The 17,916-nt window shown below is 45.7% G+C and overlaps 3 protein-coding genes and 1 long non-coding RNA gene across 5 annotated transcripts; 2 read left to right on the top strand and 2 right to left on the bottom strand.

Moving 5' to 3' along the window:
- The first annotated feature begins 217 nt into the window (after positions 1-217).
- On the top strand, positions 218-1,584 carry LOC117855589 (uncharacterized). Its single transcript, XM_034737968.2, has one exon. It carries the CDS (start codon positions 450-452, stop codon positions 1,152-1,154), a length of 705 nt encoding a protein of 234 aa, XP_034593859.1. The 5' UTR covers positions 218-449; the 3' UTR covers positions 1,155-1,584.
- A 1,434-nt stretch (positions 1,585-3,018) lies between these two features.
- On the top strand, positions 3,019-9,363 carry LOC140222902 (uncharacterized). Of its 2 annotated transcripts, XR_011898275.1 has the most exons (4): positions 3,019-3,690; positions 4,913-8,061; positions 8,355-8,407; positions 9,224-9,307. It is a non-coding gene; the product is annotated as an uncharacterized lncRNA (long non-coding RNA). The 2 variants fall into 2 exon arrangements; XR_011898274.1 differs by lacking the exon at positions 8,355-8,407 and having other exon boundaries at positions 9,224-9,363.
- LOC117858731 (potassium transporter 5) lies at positions 3,954-9,617 on the bottom strand. Its single transcript, XM_034741858.2, has 9 exons — positions 9,288-9,617; positions 8,701-8,923; positions 7,870-8,118; positions 7,526-7,576; positions 7,167-7,427; positions 6,978-7,030; positions 6,611-6,725; positions 6,267-6,521; positions 3,954-5,350 (listed from the first exon to the last, which is right to left on the bottom strand). The coding sequence occupies exons 1-9, from the start codon at positions 9,444-9,446 to the stop codon at positions 4,389-4,391; spliced, it is 2,328 nt and encodes a 775-aa protein (XP_034597749.1). The 5' UTR covers positions 9,447-9,617; the 3' UTR covers positions 3,954-4,388.
- A 5,440-nt stretch (positions 9,618-15,057) lies between these two features.
- LOC117858681 (uncharacterized) lies at positions 15,058-16,550 on the bottom strand. The gene is made up of 2 exons (XM_034741799.2): positions 16,094-16,550; positions 15,058-15,964 (listed from the first exon to the last, which is right to left on the bottom strand). Exons 1-2 carry the CDS (start codon positions 16,280-16,282, stop codon positions 15,593-15,595), a joined length of 561 nt encoding a protein of 186 aa, XP_034597690.1. The 5' UTR covers positions 16,283-16,550; the 3' UTR covers positions 15,058-15,592.
- Between the last annotated feature and the right edge of the window lie 1,366 nt (positions 16,551-17,916).

The raw sequence follows: 17,916 nt of genomic DNA, 5'->3' as shown, positions 1-17,916 counted from the left end.
CGAGAAAAAGCTATGGCAGGGCCAAACAAAAGCGCCAGACCTACCAACCAACCGATAACACCAGGAACCAAATGGAAACATCCATCCAAACGCATGTCGCCCGGCCGCTCCCCGGCGCGTGGACCACCACACCATCGCGGCCCGGCCGCCTCGCCCTGCTGCCTTACAGGCTAAGCGAGCTACAGCTTTCTTCTTCCTGCCGTGCGCGCCGGGGTTCGGTTTATAAATACCTCCACCACCCAGCACGGCAACCCAACACAACGCAAGACGACCCTACCACCACATCCTCAACTGCTTGTCTCTCTTCGTAGTCCCATCGTCCTCCGATCCCACACGACGTGCTCCTCCTACTCGTACATGCCATCGAGCCTCCTGCGGCGCTCCTGCCACCACCTACAGCTGCTCATCGGACCACAGATCGAGCTACCGATACAGCTAGCGGCAATACAATGGAGGTGCACTCGGTGCCGGCGGTGGGGAAGAGGATGTGGAGCTACCTGCACGCGCTGTTCTTCATGGTGCGCAAGGGCCTGCTCTCCAACAAGCGCAAGCTCCTCCTCGGCATGCACCTCCTCATGAAGCGCCGCAACAGGGCCGTATCCCGCACCGTCGCCGCACTCCTCTCCCACCACAACGGCCACGGGCACGGGCACGGCAGCGGCAGCAACGCGCTGCGCCGCCGCGAGTACGAGTTCTCCTGCAGCAACAGCCCGGACCCGGCCTCCGCCAGCAGGCGCCACCACCTCGCCTACTTCCCCTGCCTCGGCGCCGTCGCCGAGGACGACGATCGTCGCTACGGCGGCTTCCCCCTCGCTGACGCCGACGCATCGCCCGCGCCACTCGCCAGGATCGAGTACTACGCGGCCGCATCGCCAGCGCCGTCGTCGCCGGGGCTCCTGCTGCGGGAGCTCGCGCCGGGGGAGCTGGAGGAGTCATGCTGCGCGTCGCCCGCGCTGCAGCTGGGCGGCGCCAGCGGCAGCGGGGCATTCTCGGTGCGGGTGTCCAACTACTCGTCCGATGACGAAGGTGCTGCCACCGGCGGGAGCGAGGCCGTGGACGACGAGGCGGAGGAGTTCATCCGCCGCTTCTACGAGCAGCTCCGCCGCCAGAACACCGTCGCGCTGCTCCCCTACATGCAGGAGTCCGCCGCCTGATCATCGAGTTGTATGGTCGTGTGATCGATCGATCGAGTTGATCTTGATGATCATCAACAACATCCACCACGGGCTCGCCCGCGGCACGGATCGAAGAACTTTGGATGGGTGGCTTGCTTGGCGAGCATGCAAGGAATGGATGATGTACAGCAGCGCAATGCATGTGTACATATACTGTTTACTTTTAGTAGTACGTGCCTATGTTTTGCATGTGTGTGTATGTGAGTATGTACGTATTGTAATGTGATGAAGGAACGAAGATGTTGAGTCCCCATGGTTTTGGTTGCTGGGACAACGACTACAGATACAATGCAAGCTGCGCATCCTTTTTTTCCCCCTCCATCTTTGTTCTTTACGTATGTTCGTTCCTTGTAACAATATGGTATGTAGATAAGGAATAAAGTATGTTTAGTATACAGTGGTTTTGCCACTTTCAGTGTCTTGTTCATCATCATCCGGACACGCATGATTTGTATGGTGTCTTTTCCGTACTATCTTTCTTTGGTTCTTTGCTAATCTTTGAGACAAGCAAGTACGTACTGAAGGCAACAGCTTCAGGCTGCTGCGTAATGTAACAACCATCAAAATTGCACATCGATGACTCGATGGAGCCAGTTCGTCGTCTCACATGGTGTGGTACTGCTACTACTGGAAATGCAAGAAGCCATCGTCTGGATTTCATTTGTTTGGTGGGTGGGGAGCTAGCTAGCGATCACCATGTCAAATAAAGCTATCCTTGTGCAGTGGCTAGCAGGCTAGTTAACGAATTGATTATTAGCAATTTAAACGCGACGTGCACGTAATACTAATACAGTGTGTAATAATACAGCTAATATTAATAGATATATGTTCATGTCGACACGTAATAGCTCGGCAAGTGCCAGTGACTATCCAGCTAGGCTTCAGAGCTGAGAACTCCGATCCATCATCCATGTGAAAGTTTCTGAATATTTTCCTAGCAATTTCAGCTGGAGTGCCACGTGGCGCGCATTCCGGAACTGCGAGTGAAGCTGTGCAGAGCAAGAGACAAGCTCGAAGCTGCTCAATCTTTCCATGCATGGAACCCCCAATCACGGAGGACATGTGTCATCACTTGATGTGGATAATGGATAACCCTCTCTCTTTAATCACTCGAAAGGATAATTGAGACGGGCCGATGCACTAGTGCCGTCGTTGGCGAGTCCTTCCCCGACACTCGGTCGAGTGTGCTTTACAGCTGCTTCTCGCACCTAAAGAAACTGGAAAGCAATGCCAAGGGAAGATGGGCCGCCTGACAGCACAGCGCGGTCGTTTGGTGCACGGCAGCGCTGCACCATTTACAGCACTGGGCAATGATCAGGTCTAGTTCTATACAAAACCCCTCACCAGCTGTGCCACTGCCCCTGCCTGCCTGCCTGCCTGCCTTAATGGCTTAATGCAGCTTTATCTGCTAATTATGTGTACCATGACAGCAGCTGCTCGACCTAATCCACACTCGAATGCGGCACAAACTCTCGAGTCTGGGGTCATCAATTCAGCACTAAACAAAAAAAAATGTACTGTATTAAACAAAGCAGAGCAACAAATATGAATGCATCAGCTGCCCAATTTTGTAGGAATACTTGTATCTGTAGGCATGCACGCTGTGCGCAGCTAGATGCGGCTGTCTGCCCAACGTGGCTCCATGGTCTCCCGGTCCGACGAAACAAACAAAGAGCTGGAATCCGACTGACTTGCCACGAACAGACGATGCATCTCACGCATGTCGGTCTCAAGTCCGAACCGGCTCCCATCTGTCCGATTGACTGTCGGAGTCAATGCTGTGCTGTTCACGTGTTCATTATTTCTGGACACGGAGATCAAGGACCGTGAGAATCTACATGAGCATTTTATACTTGCCGACGTTGCCGTGCCGCTACCGCGTATTATGATGTCAAGCAAAAAAAATTCATGGAAGGTCAAGCAGAAATTACACGGAAGGACTACGAGTCTACGACTACATAATCTTTGCATAACAAGGGGAAACTGCAGTAGTTGACTCCTTCAAGAGAGAGAGAGAGAGAAGGAACCGTAGTTAACTCCGGGCCCATGGCCCACATGAGAGAGGCCGGAAGGCGCGGACGCCGAGTAACAACGTTTTTATTGGGCCCCCATGTACGTGGTTTTCCTCCGGCCGGGACAAGCCCACATCAATGTGCTTGAAGGAGCCCGTGACCCCCTGCAGCCCGCCGCGCGGTTGCTTTTCCGCAGGCGCGACTCGAGTTTGAAATTTCTCTCTCCACCTCGCTTCCGCGGCAACCGGCGGCGATCACCTCCGATGTCTCGGTGAAGCCTCACGCAGTGACGCAGATTTCTCTGATCACCGCTGGTCAGCTCGTTTGTCTCTCACCGCGGCTTTTCCCACGTTTCAATTTCCTTTTCGCCCCCCGAACTCTGACACCATCCGCTGGGGGCACGCACTCTGCTGAATCGCAGAAACGAAGTACCGGATTGGGTACCGGTCGAGGCAGCAATGGTTCGCTTGAGCAAGTGAATCAGACTGGGATGGGATGCCAAGGTACATTCTCGTCAAATTTCGTGGTTTTCCGGCTTCTCTCTCCCGTTCCCCTTCAACTGTTTGATGAAATGCCCGTTTCGATGCTCTGTTTTATCACCGTGATAATGTTTGTTTGTGCTCGATCGGGAGTTGTGAGGACGGTTTAGTCCTGTTGGTATAATTAATTTCCTCCTTGCTTGCTGATTATTAGCCTCGAATCAGTGGCAATAGCTGATGCGTGTTTTTGTCCACATCAACTTTTAGAAGCAAGTTGGGCCCTCTGGTTTAGGAAGAATTTACCCACATCTGTTTCTAGGACTAACGAAGTAACAATGTAACACCACATACAACCTCTAGGAGTATATTGTTATGGATTTTTTATACTAAAAAAAGAACCAGTTATTCTCCATTTTACTATGTGGCAGTATGCTACAATATTTAGGTATGCACTTTACACTAGTTTTTCAAAAGAAGACAATTGATCAATAACACTAGAAGCATAACTACTATGCATACTTTCTTCTAGTTTCTCCATCTGTAAGCATAGAACCTTCGATCCCTTTTAACTTCACTCCGGTAGGCTGGTTACTTGCCTGTATCACTTTAGCATTTGTCTTTCCTTGCTTTATACTGAAAAAGATATACTCTGCTCTCAGTATCTAACTGTCTGTCTGGGTGTTTTGATCAAATTGTGGTATTTTACCAAGTCTAGCATTGCTCTAGATCTCGTATGTCATTCCCACCCGCAACAGTCTGTTATGAGGGATACAAGTTATCTTCTCTGGTTGCCTGAAGTTCTTCCTCATGAAATTGTAGGCGTAGTCAACTATTATCTTCTTAAAGAAATCTGCATTTGGCTCTGCCACCACGTTAGTTTCTCCTAGCATATGGACAACACCATCCTCCATCTCTCTCTGTATTGTTTGGATCTCATCAATGCTTCCATTTGGCGGGAAGGTTGCAATTCTATCTGAAAAACTTTTGGACAATCTTGCCTCTTGAACTCCAGCATAAGGCTCTATCGCGTCTCCTGATTCTTCTGTTAGATGATCTCCTCCTTGGCTGTAGAACGATTCTTCATGGATGAATTGTTTCAAATGTTCAATTAGTAATCCCTCGAATTCTCTTGGATCTTCTACTTTATCATTGTATCCATAACGCACCACACATCGGAATACCCTGTAATCTGTTGGCTCCACATATCGGAATAGGAACCGCTCACTTGTTTCTATTTTGCTGATAGGTAAGTACTTTATTGAGATAATCACAAGAACTGCATGGATGGAAGGTACTTTTTCGACCAAGTGAGGAAGTATGGGTGGGATGCCTTGCACAAGCTCAGAGTACAAAAACCCTATTCCTGGCAACCTAGCCAGATTTCGCCTTGACGCCAACTCTGCCACATAGTTACTTGACACCTTGTTTTGGAGCTCATAATTGTACCGATGAACATGGACATAGTGCCATGTGGCCATTATAAACATTAAGATCACTGCAAAAACTAGCGGCAAGTAGCCACCTTGAGTAAACTTGTAGAATGCCGAGGATAAGTATATGAGCTCTGCTCCACCAAATATTACTGGAAAGAGTGCGATCCATAACAGACTTGTCTTCCATATCATAACCATTACTAAAGTGACTAGAAGCGTTGTTATAAACATCACAAAAACAACAGCAATACCTGCATAATGTGATGATGGTATGAATATCTGATCATATAAGATGTAACTGATAATTCATGGATGGAATAAGATGATGCATTTACGGATGTGGATCATTGTTGTATGGTATCTTATTTTACCAGGATAAGCTAGCAGATTATGACCCTACTTGCTCTAACAAAAAGCCGACAGATCACCATGCCACTGAAAATTCCACTATTCTTTTAGATTTAATCAAATTGTCTCCATCCATACACTAAGACAAGCTTACTTATGAGCTATAGATCACTAACAATCTCCACAATGTTGGCTATGATGGTTTCATTTGTTCTGCTTTCTTGAGATTCTTGTGGTGATAACATATTAGTGCCACCGGGTGCTTATGAGCCGATTTCACTACCTTTAAAGAGTTATTTTGGCACAAATAAAAAAATAGTCCTTATGGAATAAGAATTTTGGGAAGATTCAATAAACTTTTTTCATTCAGTCAGATCATTTTATAGGAAGTTCTAAATTGGGGAATATACAGGAAGACTCAATGGTTCCAAATTCGTCTTTATTTTGAGAATTCCTACAACAACATTTTACTTCTTTGATACAATCTTCCATTCGAATCCTGTGTGGGTAAGAGTGCTTACTTAAAGCTTGTAAGGTTATTTCAATTATTTAACATCCAGAGAAGTAATGTTCTTCGAGGAGTAAAGTAACTTATTCATCCAACTTGTTTGCAATCTAGGCAGACATGAGTGCGCTTATCAAGTTGGGAACAACTTTACTGCAGCTTTTTAGTATTGATGAAGTCCATGTGACTTTAAATAACTTCAAGTAATTTAATATAATTAAAACGATTGTTCAGGTACTGTATTATGTTTTTTTCTTAGTTAATGTCTTGGGTTGGGACTTGGGAGGGATATTTATCTAGAGTTGAGAATTTACCATATGCATTGCCGATCTTTTCTGTTGTTTGGAAAATAGCTGTAACAGCTACACATAAAATCATCAACGCGTAGTTGATCTCTGGGATGTAGACTTGTCCTTCATACTTTGTTGACGTGTGGGTCACACGAACTCGTGGAAAGCAACCTAGAACTTGGGACTGAGCTATGATTGCAAAGGCACCAGATATCATAGCTTGACTTGCAATTATAGCAGCAGCTACAGCCACCACAAATGTTGGCCAATATAATGGACCTGACAACAAAATTCATGAGTTTACATTAGATTTAATCTTTCAATTGATAATCCATGTCATTCTTTAGTTGATTATTATATGTTCATACCTGGAATTGATTTGTAGAATGTATTTGCAACATTTTCTGGGTGGATACGAAGATATGCAGCTTGTCCAATGTATGCTAGCAGTACTGAAGGGAACAGAACTACTGAAAAACCAATCTGTAGTGCAATAAAACTTTATCATAAATGCCTAGTTGAAGCAACACAGAAAGCAATTTTTGAAGTTTAAGCTTCAAACTATCTCTTTTAGAAGATGAAAAATATCTTTTGCTTTTTAGGACTATTTTCTCCATACACTCAAGGAGTTTCTCCACAAGCACAGCTTTCCAGAATCTTTCCTCCACGGGTCAGTCAGTGGGTGCATGCATTCAGAAAATTAAAGGCTCAGAATTGGGAAATGTGCTCAATTACCTGAACGGCTCTAACATTGAAGTGACCAAGGTCGGCAAACATCGCCTCCGTTCCTGTTTTATAAAAATGTAACCCACATTACAAAAAAGTTGATAAAGATTGTACATATTTTGTTGCTAGCAAAATACTGATATCATAGAGACCCAGGTATATTTCGGAGCTCGTTACATACTCTGGGAGCAAAGGTACCTGTAATGCATAAAATAACCCCTCCAAGAGAAATCCATCCCTGCTTTCCATTTCTTTTGAAATAGTCCACAATATATTTTGGATTGAATGCTTTCAAAACACTGGTATCATGTTTGCTCAAATTATAAACTCCAATACCAGCAATCAAGATGAACCATGTCAAGATTATAGGGGCAAATGTGTAACCAACTTTGTCTGTGCCAAACCGCTGAACAAGAAAGAGGACAATCAAAATGGCTATTGTGACGCCAGCAATCTGTCCTGTTGATTGGTAAAAAATGTCAGATGTTTTCATCGTAAATAGTAATTTTATTTAAACTTCTGTAACTCTCGTTGGTATGATGCATAGATTGGTGTACCTTGAGTCAATGTTGTTGCTTTTTGCTTGATCCCTCCAACTGCACTAAGCACTGCAAAAGAAATACTTGTGGGTTTTTTCCTTATAAATATATTATAGTGGCAAATGAAAATGCCTGGCAGATTAGCAGGATAGCTCTCTGTTTTGTTATTCTGATTGACAGTTTTCCTCTTTCATATTTGAACTCAGCGGGTGTTTTTAGCATGAGTGAGTGCGTGTCGAATCAGTTCATAAAAGTGATATCATGATTTATTTATTTGAAGAATCAACATGTGTTTCGACTATCCGATGTATGCAATATTTCTTATCAGATATGAGCAAAACCAGAAAGGAGATTGAACTGACCTGAGATACATGGGGTTAGAACACCATCACCAATCACCATGGATGTTGCCAGGACTGTCACTAGGAAAAGCATGACCTTAAATTTTGGACTGTTTTCCATCTTGTTCTTGATCCAATGAGCCCTCTTGATACGATTTGTGGGGGATTCCAACTTATACCGAGAGACCATTGCATCTTCAGCCTGCTGATTAGGTATCAAGCTAATCCTAGCATACCGTGATATCAATGAATAAAGTGCAAATGTTCCTCCTGCAATATCATAAATTGATAATACATGTCAACTGTCCCATGAAACAAATAATAATATTTGACTTTTGTGGTTTTTAATTTCTCTTAGCAAATTATGTGCTTAATGCTTTCAGACGTAGCATTTTAATGATTTTGAAATATATTGTTAAAAGCTACTACAGTCTCTATACATACGTATATATCCTTATGTTCAATAATCCTCAGTAAAGGTAACCCTATTGTGGTTTTTTTTTCAGAATCAAAAAATAAAATATACTGCAGTCGAAACCAATGTGGTGGGAGACTTCAGGTCTAGTTGATTTATCAAATTTTCACTCCTGTCGCCCTTTGTGACCATTCTTTTCTATTTTTTTAACATTCTCTTTAAGGACATTGCTTCTAAGTTGTAAAAAAACATTTTCTTCTTAAGTTATTAAAAACTCTTTTTGCCTAGGCGGGCGGACACAGCTCGCCTTGGGAAACAGGTCCGCATTGATGCCTAGGCGATAAGGCGTACACAGCTCGCCTTCCTTGTCGCCTTTAAAGCACTGACTAGAAGTTGTGTTGAGAAAACTTATGGTCATATGGAGCATATTTACTTACCATCACCATTGTCGTTAGCTCGCAGGACAATGAAACAATATTTTATCAAGGGAAGGAGAATCACAGTGTAGATAATTAGAGACATGACTCCAAGAAGGTCATCTGTGTTGTTAATCCCGTTTGTAAAGGTGCTGGAGAAAACATAGAGAGGAGAAGTACCCATGTCGCCATAAACCACACCTATGCTTTGGAATGCCAAATGTAGTGTGGTTGCCCAGCCAACCTTCAGTATTAAAGTGCAAACTTTGAATCAGATTGTGTTTGCCACAAAAATGTGAATCATATGCGTTTAATCATGCAATCCTTAGATGAAAGTAGCTGTTACAGTGATATGCTTAGTTCCTTCACATAAGATGGTGACTGATATGATAATTCAATTGTTATTTTAGGTTGTAGCAGAACCGTGCTTTACAAAACTAGACATATATGATCTGGATTGTTTTGTGCACAATGGTATCTTTATGTGAAATTTACTTTGAAATTTTTTGCTTAAACTGATGAGAATTAAAATATGTCCATGCAGTTATGCAACTTCAAGCAATGGAAGAATTGTTGTCTAATTGAACAAGAGTTACTGGAGATCATACCTTGGCTGCATGTGTTGATCCACCAGGAATCTTTCCAGCCTCCATATGCAGTGAATCAAATCTCTGTAACCTCTTTGGTGGCATTTTCTCTGATGCATATTCAGAGTCCGCATCACTGTGAGCAGCTCCATTGCTGCTCGTGTGCTGAGGTTCAGCCATCTTCAAGGTATGGAGTCTTGCTCTGGCCGACCTTTTGTTCTGTTCTCCATAACTTGGCTTTTATAGGCGTGCTGCGAGGGGCCAAGCATGATACCAGGCTGTTACTTCCTTGCAGCCGTTGGTGCCTGGCTTGTGATGATGGAGTACGAACGTGAGCTCTCTCTTTTTTCAAAGACCAGTATGAACATCTTCTGGGATAGACAGGATGCTCGTGCGACAAACGGATTTCTCCTTGCGTGCTGTTGAAGTCAGATGCTATTATCATTCGCTTCACTTGCCAAGGTCTTCCTTCAACACTGCGGCCGTGAATCTTGTGATGTGCTTTACATAAGCTGGGAACGTGGCTACGTGGGAGGGCACGGTCACTTTTCTTGATCAGCAGTTGTCGTCACTCGTGAGTAAGTGTGGAGTTGCACCTAAACTTTCCATAAGCATCAGCAATATGGCACTTCAGTTTCAATTTTCTCCATACTTGTTGACAATGAAAAGAAAACCTACAAAGCTGGCTAGATGACATGTGTAAAACTAAAAGTAATATCAATCATGTCGAGTGATGTATGGATCAATTCTGCGAAATCCAAATCCTTTTTTTCTAAAAAAAATCAATAACAATTGTGTCTCAATGCATATAGACATATCTACTACAGCTCTGAAATTGAAATTCTAATTGTCTCTAAAACCCTACACAGCTGCCTATCATGTGTTCTGACCTTCGCTTTCCTACTTGTTGGTACTTAGAGGTTCATTTAGGCAAGTTTCTATTTTCATTGCCAATACGTAAGAAGACGGGATCTTGGAACAGTGTGTAACGGCCCAAAAGTGGCAGCCAACAGTATTGACTTGGAATTTTCAATACCGTGAGCAGCTATAGTTGGAAAAATTATCAGAGCTGAGGTGTTCTTTTGCAACTTGGTAGTTTTTCGTGCTGAACTGCACCGTGGACTTGACTGTTCTTTGTCGAGCAGTATCGGTTGGGGCCTTGGGGGAAAGCTCTTTGTGATGGTGGCATGTGGAATGTACCACCAGCATATGGATTCCTCGAAGGGATTGACAGCCAACGCTTGATGGGACAAGATCTTTGACCATGTGCACAATTTGGAATCTAAGTCTTGGCAACTAAGCTGCTTCTAGAGTTGGTTGAACTTTCCAAGTTTGTAGTCTTTTCTTACTACGTGTGGCATGGCCAGTGGTTTAAGAAATAATAAACGCCATAATTATAGTGCTGTTAGCTACTTACTATAATTCCATTGTGAGTTCTGCCATGGTAATTGTCCTGGTTAGTGCCTGTTGTCAATGTCAGGGATTAGAAAAGACGTACTTGGATGAGCTCTGTCAAAACTCGTATTGACGATTTAGTGATGACTTGGTAGGTGCAGCCTATGCAGCATTCTGCTACAAGACTTCTGTGGTGATGAGTAGAGTGCCTTGGCATCTTTCTCCTCATTTTTACAATCTGGGTCCGGAATAAAGCTGCACTTGGAAAAAATTAGTGACTGCCTTGCTTGCTGTTTAAGATATCTACTTTGGTTGGTACAAATCAAGAACCGGTGCGTGCTGCGTAGGCTAGCTAGACATGCTCGGCGCCTGTTTTTGACGGGTTGTTCGTTTGTTGGTCGTGTGCATGAATGATGCCATAAATGCTCTATGTTATCCAGTCCCCTTTCCATCCAGTTGCAGCCATCCTTCTTGAACCTTGACCAATTTTCATTCTTCTTTTCCTTTAAGGAGCAACGGCATGGCCGCAACCTGTATGTGGAGATAGTAGTGGGGTTTTATTTCCTCCGGTGAAAAGTAGGTTTTTTCTGTCAGATTTGTTCTTCACATTAAAAAAGTAGGTTTTTTCTGTCAGATTTGTTCTTCACATTAAAATCAAGTATTAACACGTGCTGGGATTTTTTTTGAACGAACACACGTGCTGGGATTTTAACGTGGGATATACCAAGATGAATCACATAACTGTTTCCCTATGAAAGAAGACCATTAGCAGTTGTGGACTTGTTGCAGTCCTGTTGCTCCTGATATATTTATGCCATGGCCTGAATTAATCAACAAAGCTACTAACAAATCCAGTGGGCTAGAAAGCCCATTTCCTGAGGCCCACTGCCCACATGGTTTAGCTAGATGGTTTGACGAAATCCAAGTGAGCTAGAAAGCCCATTTTCTGAGTAGCTTACCGGGCCTTCAGCTTTTGCTTCCTTTGGCTAATGGCTAGTACATAATTTTACTCCAGTTTTTTCATTGCTCAGTGATTGCAATCTTTGCTGATTTCTGACAGCTGAGTTACCCCAATTTTTCATGCCTTCACTCGTGAATCTTAACATACTATGAAATTCTTGTTGCTTTTCAGGCAAAAACAATATATTCTATAAATTCCGTATGACACAGGAGTATAGGACAACTCTATTTTATTATATGTTATTTATTTATCTGCGAAAAGTCAGTTTTAATCGACTAGAATAGCTGGCAATAATGAAAATAACCAATTTCAAACATTTTCTTCTGCATACAATAATCTTGACTTTTATATATCTGAACTTGGACGTTCTGACCCCGTAAATTATGACTGAACTCCCCTGATTAGAGAATTTGGATCTACTTCTTATTTGATATGCTTGTTGTCTATGGATATCGCTCTCAGTGTCACACTACGGAATTTATATACTAGTACTAGTAGTACACAGGTGGCCCCTCAGGAATTATGCTGCAATTGGTAGTGGAATTCCGAAGGACGTGTCTTGTCTTTCACAAGTGGGCTCGTTTCTTGCTTTGTTCTTTCCCCTTGTACAAAGCAATTCCATTTCGTTTTCGCTTTAGGTGAATCGCTCTTCCTCTGGTCGCCCACGTGGCAATTCCAGGCACGCTAAAGATGCTGGCAACCAGATCATCTGAGCTGTGCTTGACTGCATTTGACAAGTCCCACATGAAATTCCACCTGCCATTGCCATTTGCCAGCCCAGACGTGGCGATTCTGAGCTTAGTGGATGCTGCCTTATTTGGATGCTGCACTGCATGCGCCTCAGTACATCGTATGTTTATGTAGGCTGGTTGGATAAGCAGGCAATTTCTATGTGAAGTTCCAATCCAAAGTGATAAGCTTAGTGTTTGTTTCATTTGCTTTATAAATAAGCAGGTCAAAGTCAAGATAGAAGCAGCATTGCTACCTCCAACCAATTTCTTGCATGATAAGATATTATTTTGAAAACGCTTTGCTTATATGATGACACAGGTAGCAGTTCAATGCTGACAGGGACGATGACGGAGCAGTTGTGTGGACGTTGAGGTAGGGAACGCCGGCGACATGTCAAAGTCCAAATCCTGGTAATCGTATTTGAGCTTCAAATCTTCAGCTTTACTTGCCTTAAATTGAATTCAAACTTTAACTTAATTGATAGACACACAAGGAGAATATTTTTAACCTTCAACTGAGCCAGCGTTACTTCTGAAATACGCGATCGCATATTGGCAAAGTAGAATTAGGCTTTCAGCTGAAATTGAACTTACCGTCCATTTTTTAGGGTTACTAACAAGGAAATTATTAGTAGCAGAGTTAGTAGTACAGTCCCCTTTTTTGGAAAAAAGAGTTAGCATAATCTTTAGTGATCGTGTCTAGCTAGGACAAGGTTTTCAGTGCATGAACCCATCTTCTTTTCACACGCACAACAAAAGGGGGAAAATCATTGATGAGATCCTGGTACAGTAACATTAGGTCTGGAGGATAGCATCAATCATTTATCAGCCACACCGCACTTAATTGCGATGGATAACCTATCTGGCTACATCCTGGTCCCTGCCTGGAACGCCCTCGTTTCTCGCCTGCCGAATACTAGAGAAAAAGAAAATCAGGAAATGGGAGGCGACGGGGACAGGGATCGGGGACAGCGGAAGCAGGGGATGCATCCGTCCAGCGCACTAGTGGGACAAGGCCCAAGTGTGCACGCGAGCACAAACTCACCTTTATTTCCTCCCTTTTGAATCATCGGCGACAAAATTGTGTAGTCAAGCCCCCCTCATGGCCTGGTCAAACTAATGGGGATAATCGTAGCTGTTGACACCCCGGCCCAACCTTTGAATACTTGAACAGTTCAGTACGACTGCTGTAATCCATATGATAGATTCTGTACTGTCAGATTAGATTTTGTCCGAAATTTATATTTGTCTCGTGGATACCCGGCTAAACTTTAGCCACCTGTCACATCGGATGTTGGTACTAATTAGGAGTATTAAACATAGTCTAATTACAAAACTAATTGCACAGGTGGATCCTATTCGCGAGACAAATCTATTAAGTCTAATTAGTCCATGATTGACAATGTTGTGCTGCAGTAATCATTTTCTAATGATGGATTAATTAGCCTTAATAGATTCGAATTAGACTTCATCTGTGCAATTAGTTTTGTAATTATCTTATATTTAGTCCTCCTAATTAGCATCCGAACATCCGATGTGACCCTTTTAAAACACCCTGAGGAGAAAAAAAAGTTGCAGACACATACTGCTGACATAGTGTAGAGGTAAGTAAAATCACAGTTTGGAAACTCACTAACCTTAGAGTAAAGAAAACGAAACACCTGGTAGGAGTAGGAAAAACTAGCGCTACAGACAGACAAGAACATGATGGTAAACCAACAACAAAGAACAAGGCGACCAGGTAGAGACAAGCAAAGCAAGCCCAGACGACTAGCTTGGTTGATTTTGTCACACACACACACACAGAGGCCGAGAGGCGGCCGTCACCGTCACCCGGCGTCGCCTCTGCCTTTGCCTTGCCGCCCGCGCCCGGCTTCACTCCAGCACGAGGCAGCTTTCTTCCTGGGAAGCTTCGTCCGCGGGCGCGGCGGATGCGACCCTCGGATCCCGCGAATCGTCGCGCATCCCGGGTGGAGGGACCCGACCCACCCCGCGCCGACAGCGACGCTTGGGGTTTCCGCGCCCCGGAGCGAGCCGGCACGTGATCGGCCGCTCGCGCGCGGTGAATCATAGGCGTAGCGCGGGGAAAGGAAAGGCGGTTGCGGTTGGGCCGGGGCTCCCCACCACCACGCACGCTCCGGTGTGCTGGTGCCATCCGTCCGCGTGTGCGCGCCGCGCCGCCCCGACGGCGACGCGGCCGGCGCGACGTGGTTGCGTGCGCGTCGCGGGCCGGGAGCGGGTCACCGTCCGCCGGTGGACGGATGGATGGAGCTCCGTCGAAGCCGAGGCCGCCACGCCACTCCCTCCTCCTCGGATGGGATCGGCGAGGCGGTCAGTCAACGGCGCGTGCGGGCAGCGGCGACCGGCGACGGGGGGTTGCCGACTTGCCGGCCGCTCGCTGTTTTTGATTTCCTTCCCAATCCCACTGGCTGTTACCACTCGTACACTGCGGAGTACAGGGAGGTCTCAGTTGGATTGGAGGCCGGAACAGCTCAGCATGTCCAGGACGGAACGACTTTGCTTGCTCCGCCACCCGCCAGCCGGATCCCGTATTTCCCGTGGGACGGACGGCCAGTGCAGCCACCCACCCACCATTTCTTTCCTCTCCCTCAGAATCATCATCATGGAGCTTGGCATGGCACGAACATGAGAGGATTTTTTTAGACAAGAACAAAAAAGGAAGGAGATACGAACAGCTCAGAGATGATGGATGCGGAATTCTTGATTACATATTCATCATGTTATGTACACGGTTTCTTTATACATACAACCATGGTTTACATGGCGGAGGTAGCTTCACGGCTTGCTTAAGCAAGCAAAAGCATCTTTTTTTCATCACCATCCCAGGAACGGACTCCTCAACTAGAACACGAACTGATTGATATCTACAGGACGAACAAGAGGATGCTAGTTTACAACACAAGACGAGAAAACCTTGCTGAGGAAAAAAAAATATAAGAAAAAAAATTCATCTCTCTCTCCCTTTGACCCTCCCTGCTGTGTATCGGTGATCATCAATCTACTCTTCTTCTTAGCGAGATCTCTCTCGCGGCTCCCTATTCTGACTGATCTGCTGTTAATAAAAACCGTTGCTGTATATACCACAAAACACACGTAGCGTAGTAGTAAGCTAACGAACAAGACGGTCTGCCGGCGAAAACTGTACAAGATTCGAGGTCTTCCCCCCTGGGTCCGGCGGCGCCCCGGCTTACCGGAGCTCCTCCGTCACCGCCTCGCGCTCAGGCGCGGGCGGACAGCACGCGGCCGCCGCCGTTGCTGTGGGAGCTCCGGCACGCGGCGACGTCGAACCCCTGGATCCTCACGGTCGGCGCGAACGACGGGGCAAAACTGCTGCTGCTGCTGTTACTGCTGCTGCTGCTAATATACGTGGGGCGGTGGTGGCTGTAGTTGCTGCGGCTCTGGTGGTCAAAAATCCCGAGCTCCAACGGCGACGAGTCCACAGGGTGGCGCTGGTTGAGCAGGAAGTGGGGGTCGTGCACGAGCGGGTTGTCCGCGCGCGCCGGCGGCGACCCGCCGAACAGCGCCCAGCCCCCGTCCTCATCGCCGTCCACCTCCGCCTCCGCTGACTTGGTCTTGCCTCCCTCCTTGCTCTGCGATAACAACAGAGGGAAAGATGAGATCTTTGCAAGAGAACACGAACACGAAGGGGGAAAAGAAGCGATTTTTTTGCAAGATAGGAGGAAGAACAGGGGTTGGTTGGTGTGGATTTGACCCAGTACCTTCTTGCTGCTGAGCAGGAAGGGCGGCGGGCCAAGGATGAGGTCGGCGCTGCAAGGATGGACCTGGGCCCTGCGCGGCCTCGGGGCGCAGAGCACCGCCGCGGCCGGCGCGGCCTCCCTGCATCCGCCGCTGCCGGAGGACGACGACGACGACTCGACGAACAGCCGGTTCATCGCTCTGGAAGGCATCCTCCTCCTCCTTCCTGGTCGTCTCGAAAGAGTCTCCCCTCCTTGGCTATGTATATATCTCCCTCCTCTCCTCTCGCTGCTGCTTGCAGGTCGGTCGGTCCAGGATTAGATATGGGGGAACGGGGAATGGACGAACTGAAGCAACGGGGAGGGAGGAGGGAGGGGACGGCTTGGCCTTTGCCTTGCCTCGCCTCGGCCCTTTTCTTGAGGCTGGTGGGAAGGAAGGAAGGAAGGAGGCGGCAATGCGGTGCTGACCCCGCCCCGGCCACCACAAATATACCAACCGCCGAGTTGGCGCCGGGTGGGCAGGTGGACCACGTCTCTCGTGCCCCCTGCCCATCTTTTTTTAGCTGCTGCCTGCTTTTTTTTCCTGCCGTTTTTATTTATTTATTCATTTTATATTATATTTCTCTCTCTCTCCCTGCTCACCGCCTCTTCGCTAAACAAATGTGTTCTGTACGTGGGGAAAAATATCATCGGTTCTGCCGTTCGGGCCGTCACGACTTCGTTGTTGCTGGCAGCACATGCACATCCACCACTCGTATCTGACTTCATAGCCTGGAGATGTTCGACGGGAAACTTTGTGAGGGCTCGGAAATATCCTCCCCCCGTTTTTCTCGGTTGCATAAGCTATCTCCATTTTCAAACATTGCCTTGCTCACCTTCAGGCTTCACGATCTTTTTGTGTGTTTCGGTTTCACCTATGCTTTCCCTGTCTCCAATCGGAGGAGCAATGGTGATGCAGACCTTTTGGTCGACCACTATCGCTGTAACCAAGTAAATTATTTTCTTGTGCATTTTATGCATGATCTATTGTCCTCATTTGAGCTTAGATAAAAGCCATCAAGGATGTACCCTACCTTTGTTATAGGAGGCCTTATTTGGTGAGTTCCGGTCACCTTTACGCCCCCATTTAATCTAGAGCTAACAGAAATTTCTATCTAATCCAAACAACTCGATTTGCAGCTAGCTCATGGTCCCGTTTTCGATAACCCAATCTCCTACGTAGTACTCCCTCCGTACGTCATTTCGAATTTTCTAGATCCATACATTTTATTATGCATCTAGACATAATACATATTTAGATGCGTATCAGAATCTATTAATCTAAAAAGTTAAAATAAACCTATAATTTGGGACTAGCGTTATAAGATCTTTTAATGTAGACTTTAGTTTATTATATGGTATACCTTCCTCATCGTGAAACCTTGTATGTACACGTGAATCAACAAGAACCGCCAAATAAATTCGTGGCTAAAATTTGCCTATTCGAGGCTCCTCTTGATAAGTTCATGACACAAGCATCTAATCCTCCACGCGCAAACACCACGCGTAAAAACACAAAAGGAGTAAGCATGATTTTCTTATCCACAAAACCAAACCATCGCGGCGGACCACAATTTCACGTAGATGCCTTTTGTTGCTCACGTGCAGAATTATCCTAAATTCCTGACACAGCAAATTGTTGCGAAAAAAAGTAGGAAAACTCCGCTGAAATCACGAAAATGCAAACGACCTTATCAGCGAATGGAAAATCGATGCAAAAGAAAAGGAAAAATAAGGCGTTCGATGAAAGATCTGCCGTTTTGTAGGCGCAATTAAAAATGGCAGCTTTGTTCCCGAGGCGGGCGCCT

Source organism: Setaria viridis, chromosome 5 (assembly GCF_005286985.2).
Source record: "Setaria viridis chromosome 5, Setaria_viridis_v4.0, whole genome shotgun sequence".
Lineage (NCBI taxonomy): Eukaryota > Viridiplantae > Streptophyta > Magnoliopsida > Poales > Poaceae > Setaria > Setaria viridis.
Note: the sequence above shows the minus strand (reverse complement) of the source record. Positions and strands in the feature narration are given on the sequence as shown.

Coding starts and splice junctions, on each gene's coding strand:
- LOC117858681 (XM_034741799.2), bottom strand. CDS start 16,282: ATGCCTTCCAGAGCGATGAACCGGCTGTTCGTCGAGTCGTCGTCGTCG. Junction 15,965..16,093: donor TCCTGCTCAGCAGCAAGAAG/GTACTGGGTCAA, acceptor TTGTTATCGCAG/AGCAAGGAGGGAGGCAAGAC.
- LOC117858731 (XM_034741858.2), bottom strand. CDS start 9,446: ATGGCTGAACCTCAGCACACGAGCAGCAATGGAGCTGCTCACAGTGAT. Junction 8,119..8,700: donor AGCTAACGACAATGGTGATG/GTAAGTAAATAT, acceptor ATGATATTGCAG/GAGGAACATTTGCACTTTAT. Junction 7,031..7,166: donor GGTTATTTTATGCATTACAG/GTACCTTTGCTC, acceptor TTTATAAAACAG/GAACGGAGGCGATGTTTGCC.
- LOC117855589 (XM_034737968.2), top strand. CDS start 450: ATGGAGGTGCACTCGGTGCCGGCGGTGGGGAAGAGGATGTGGAGCTAC.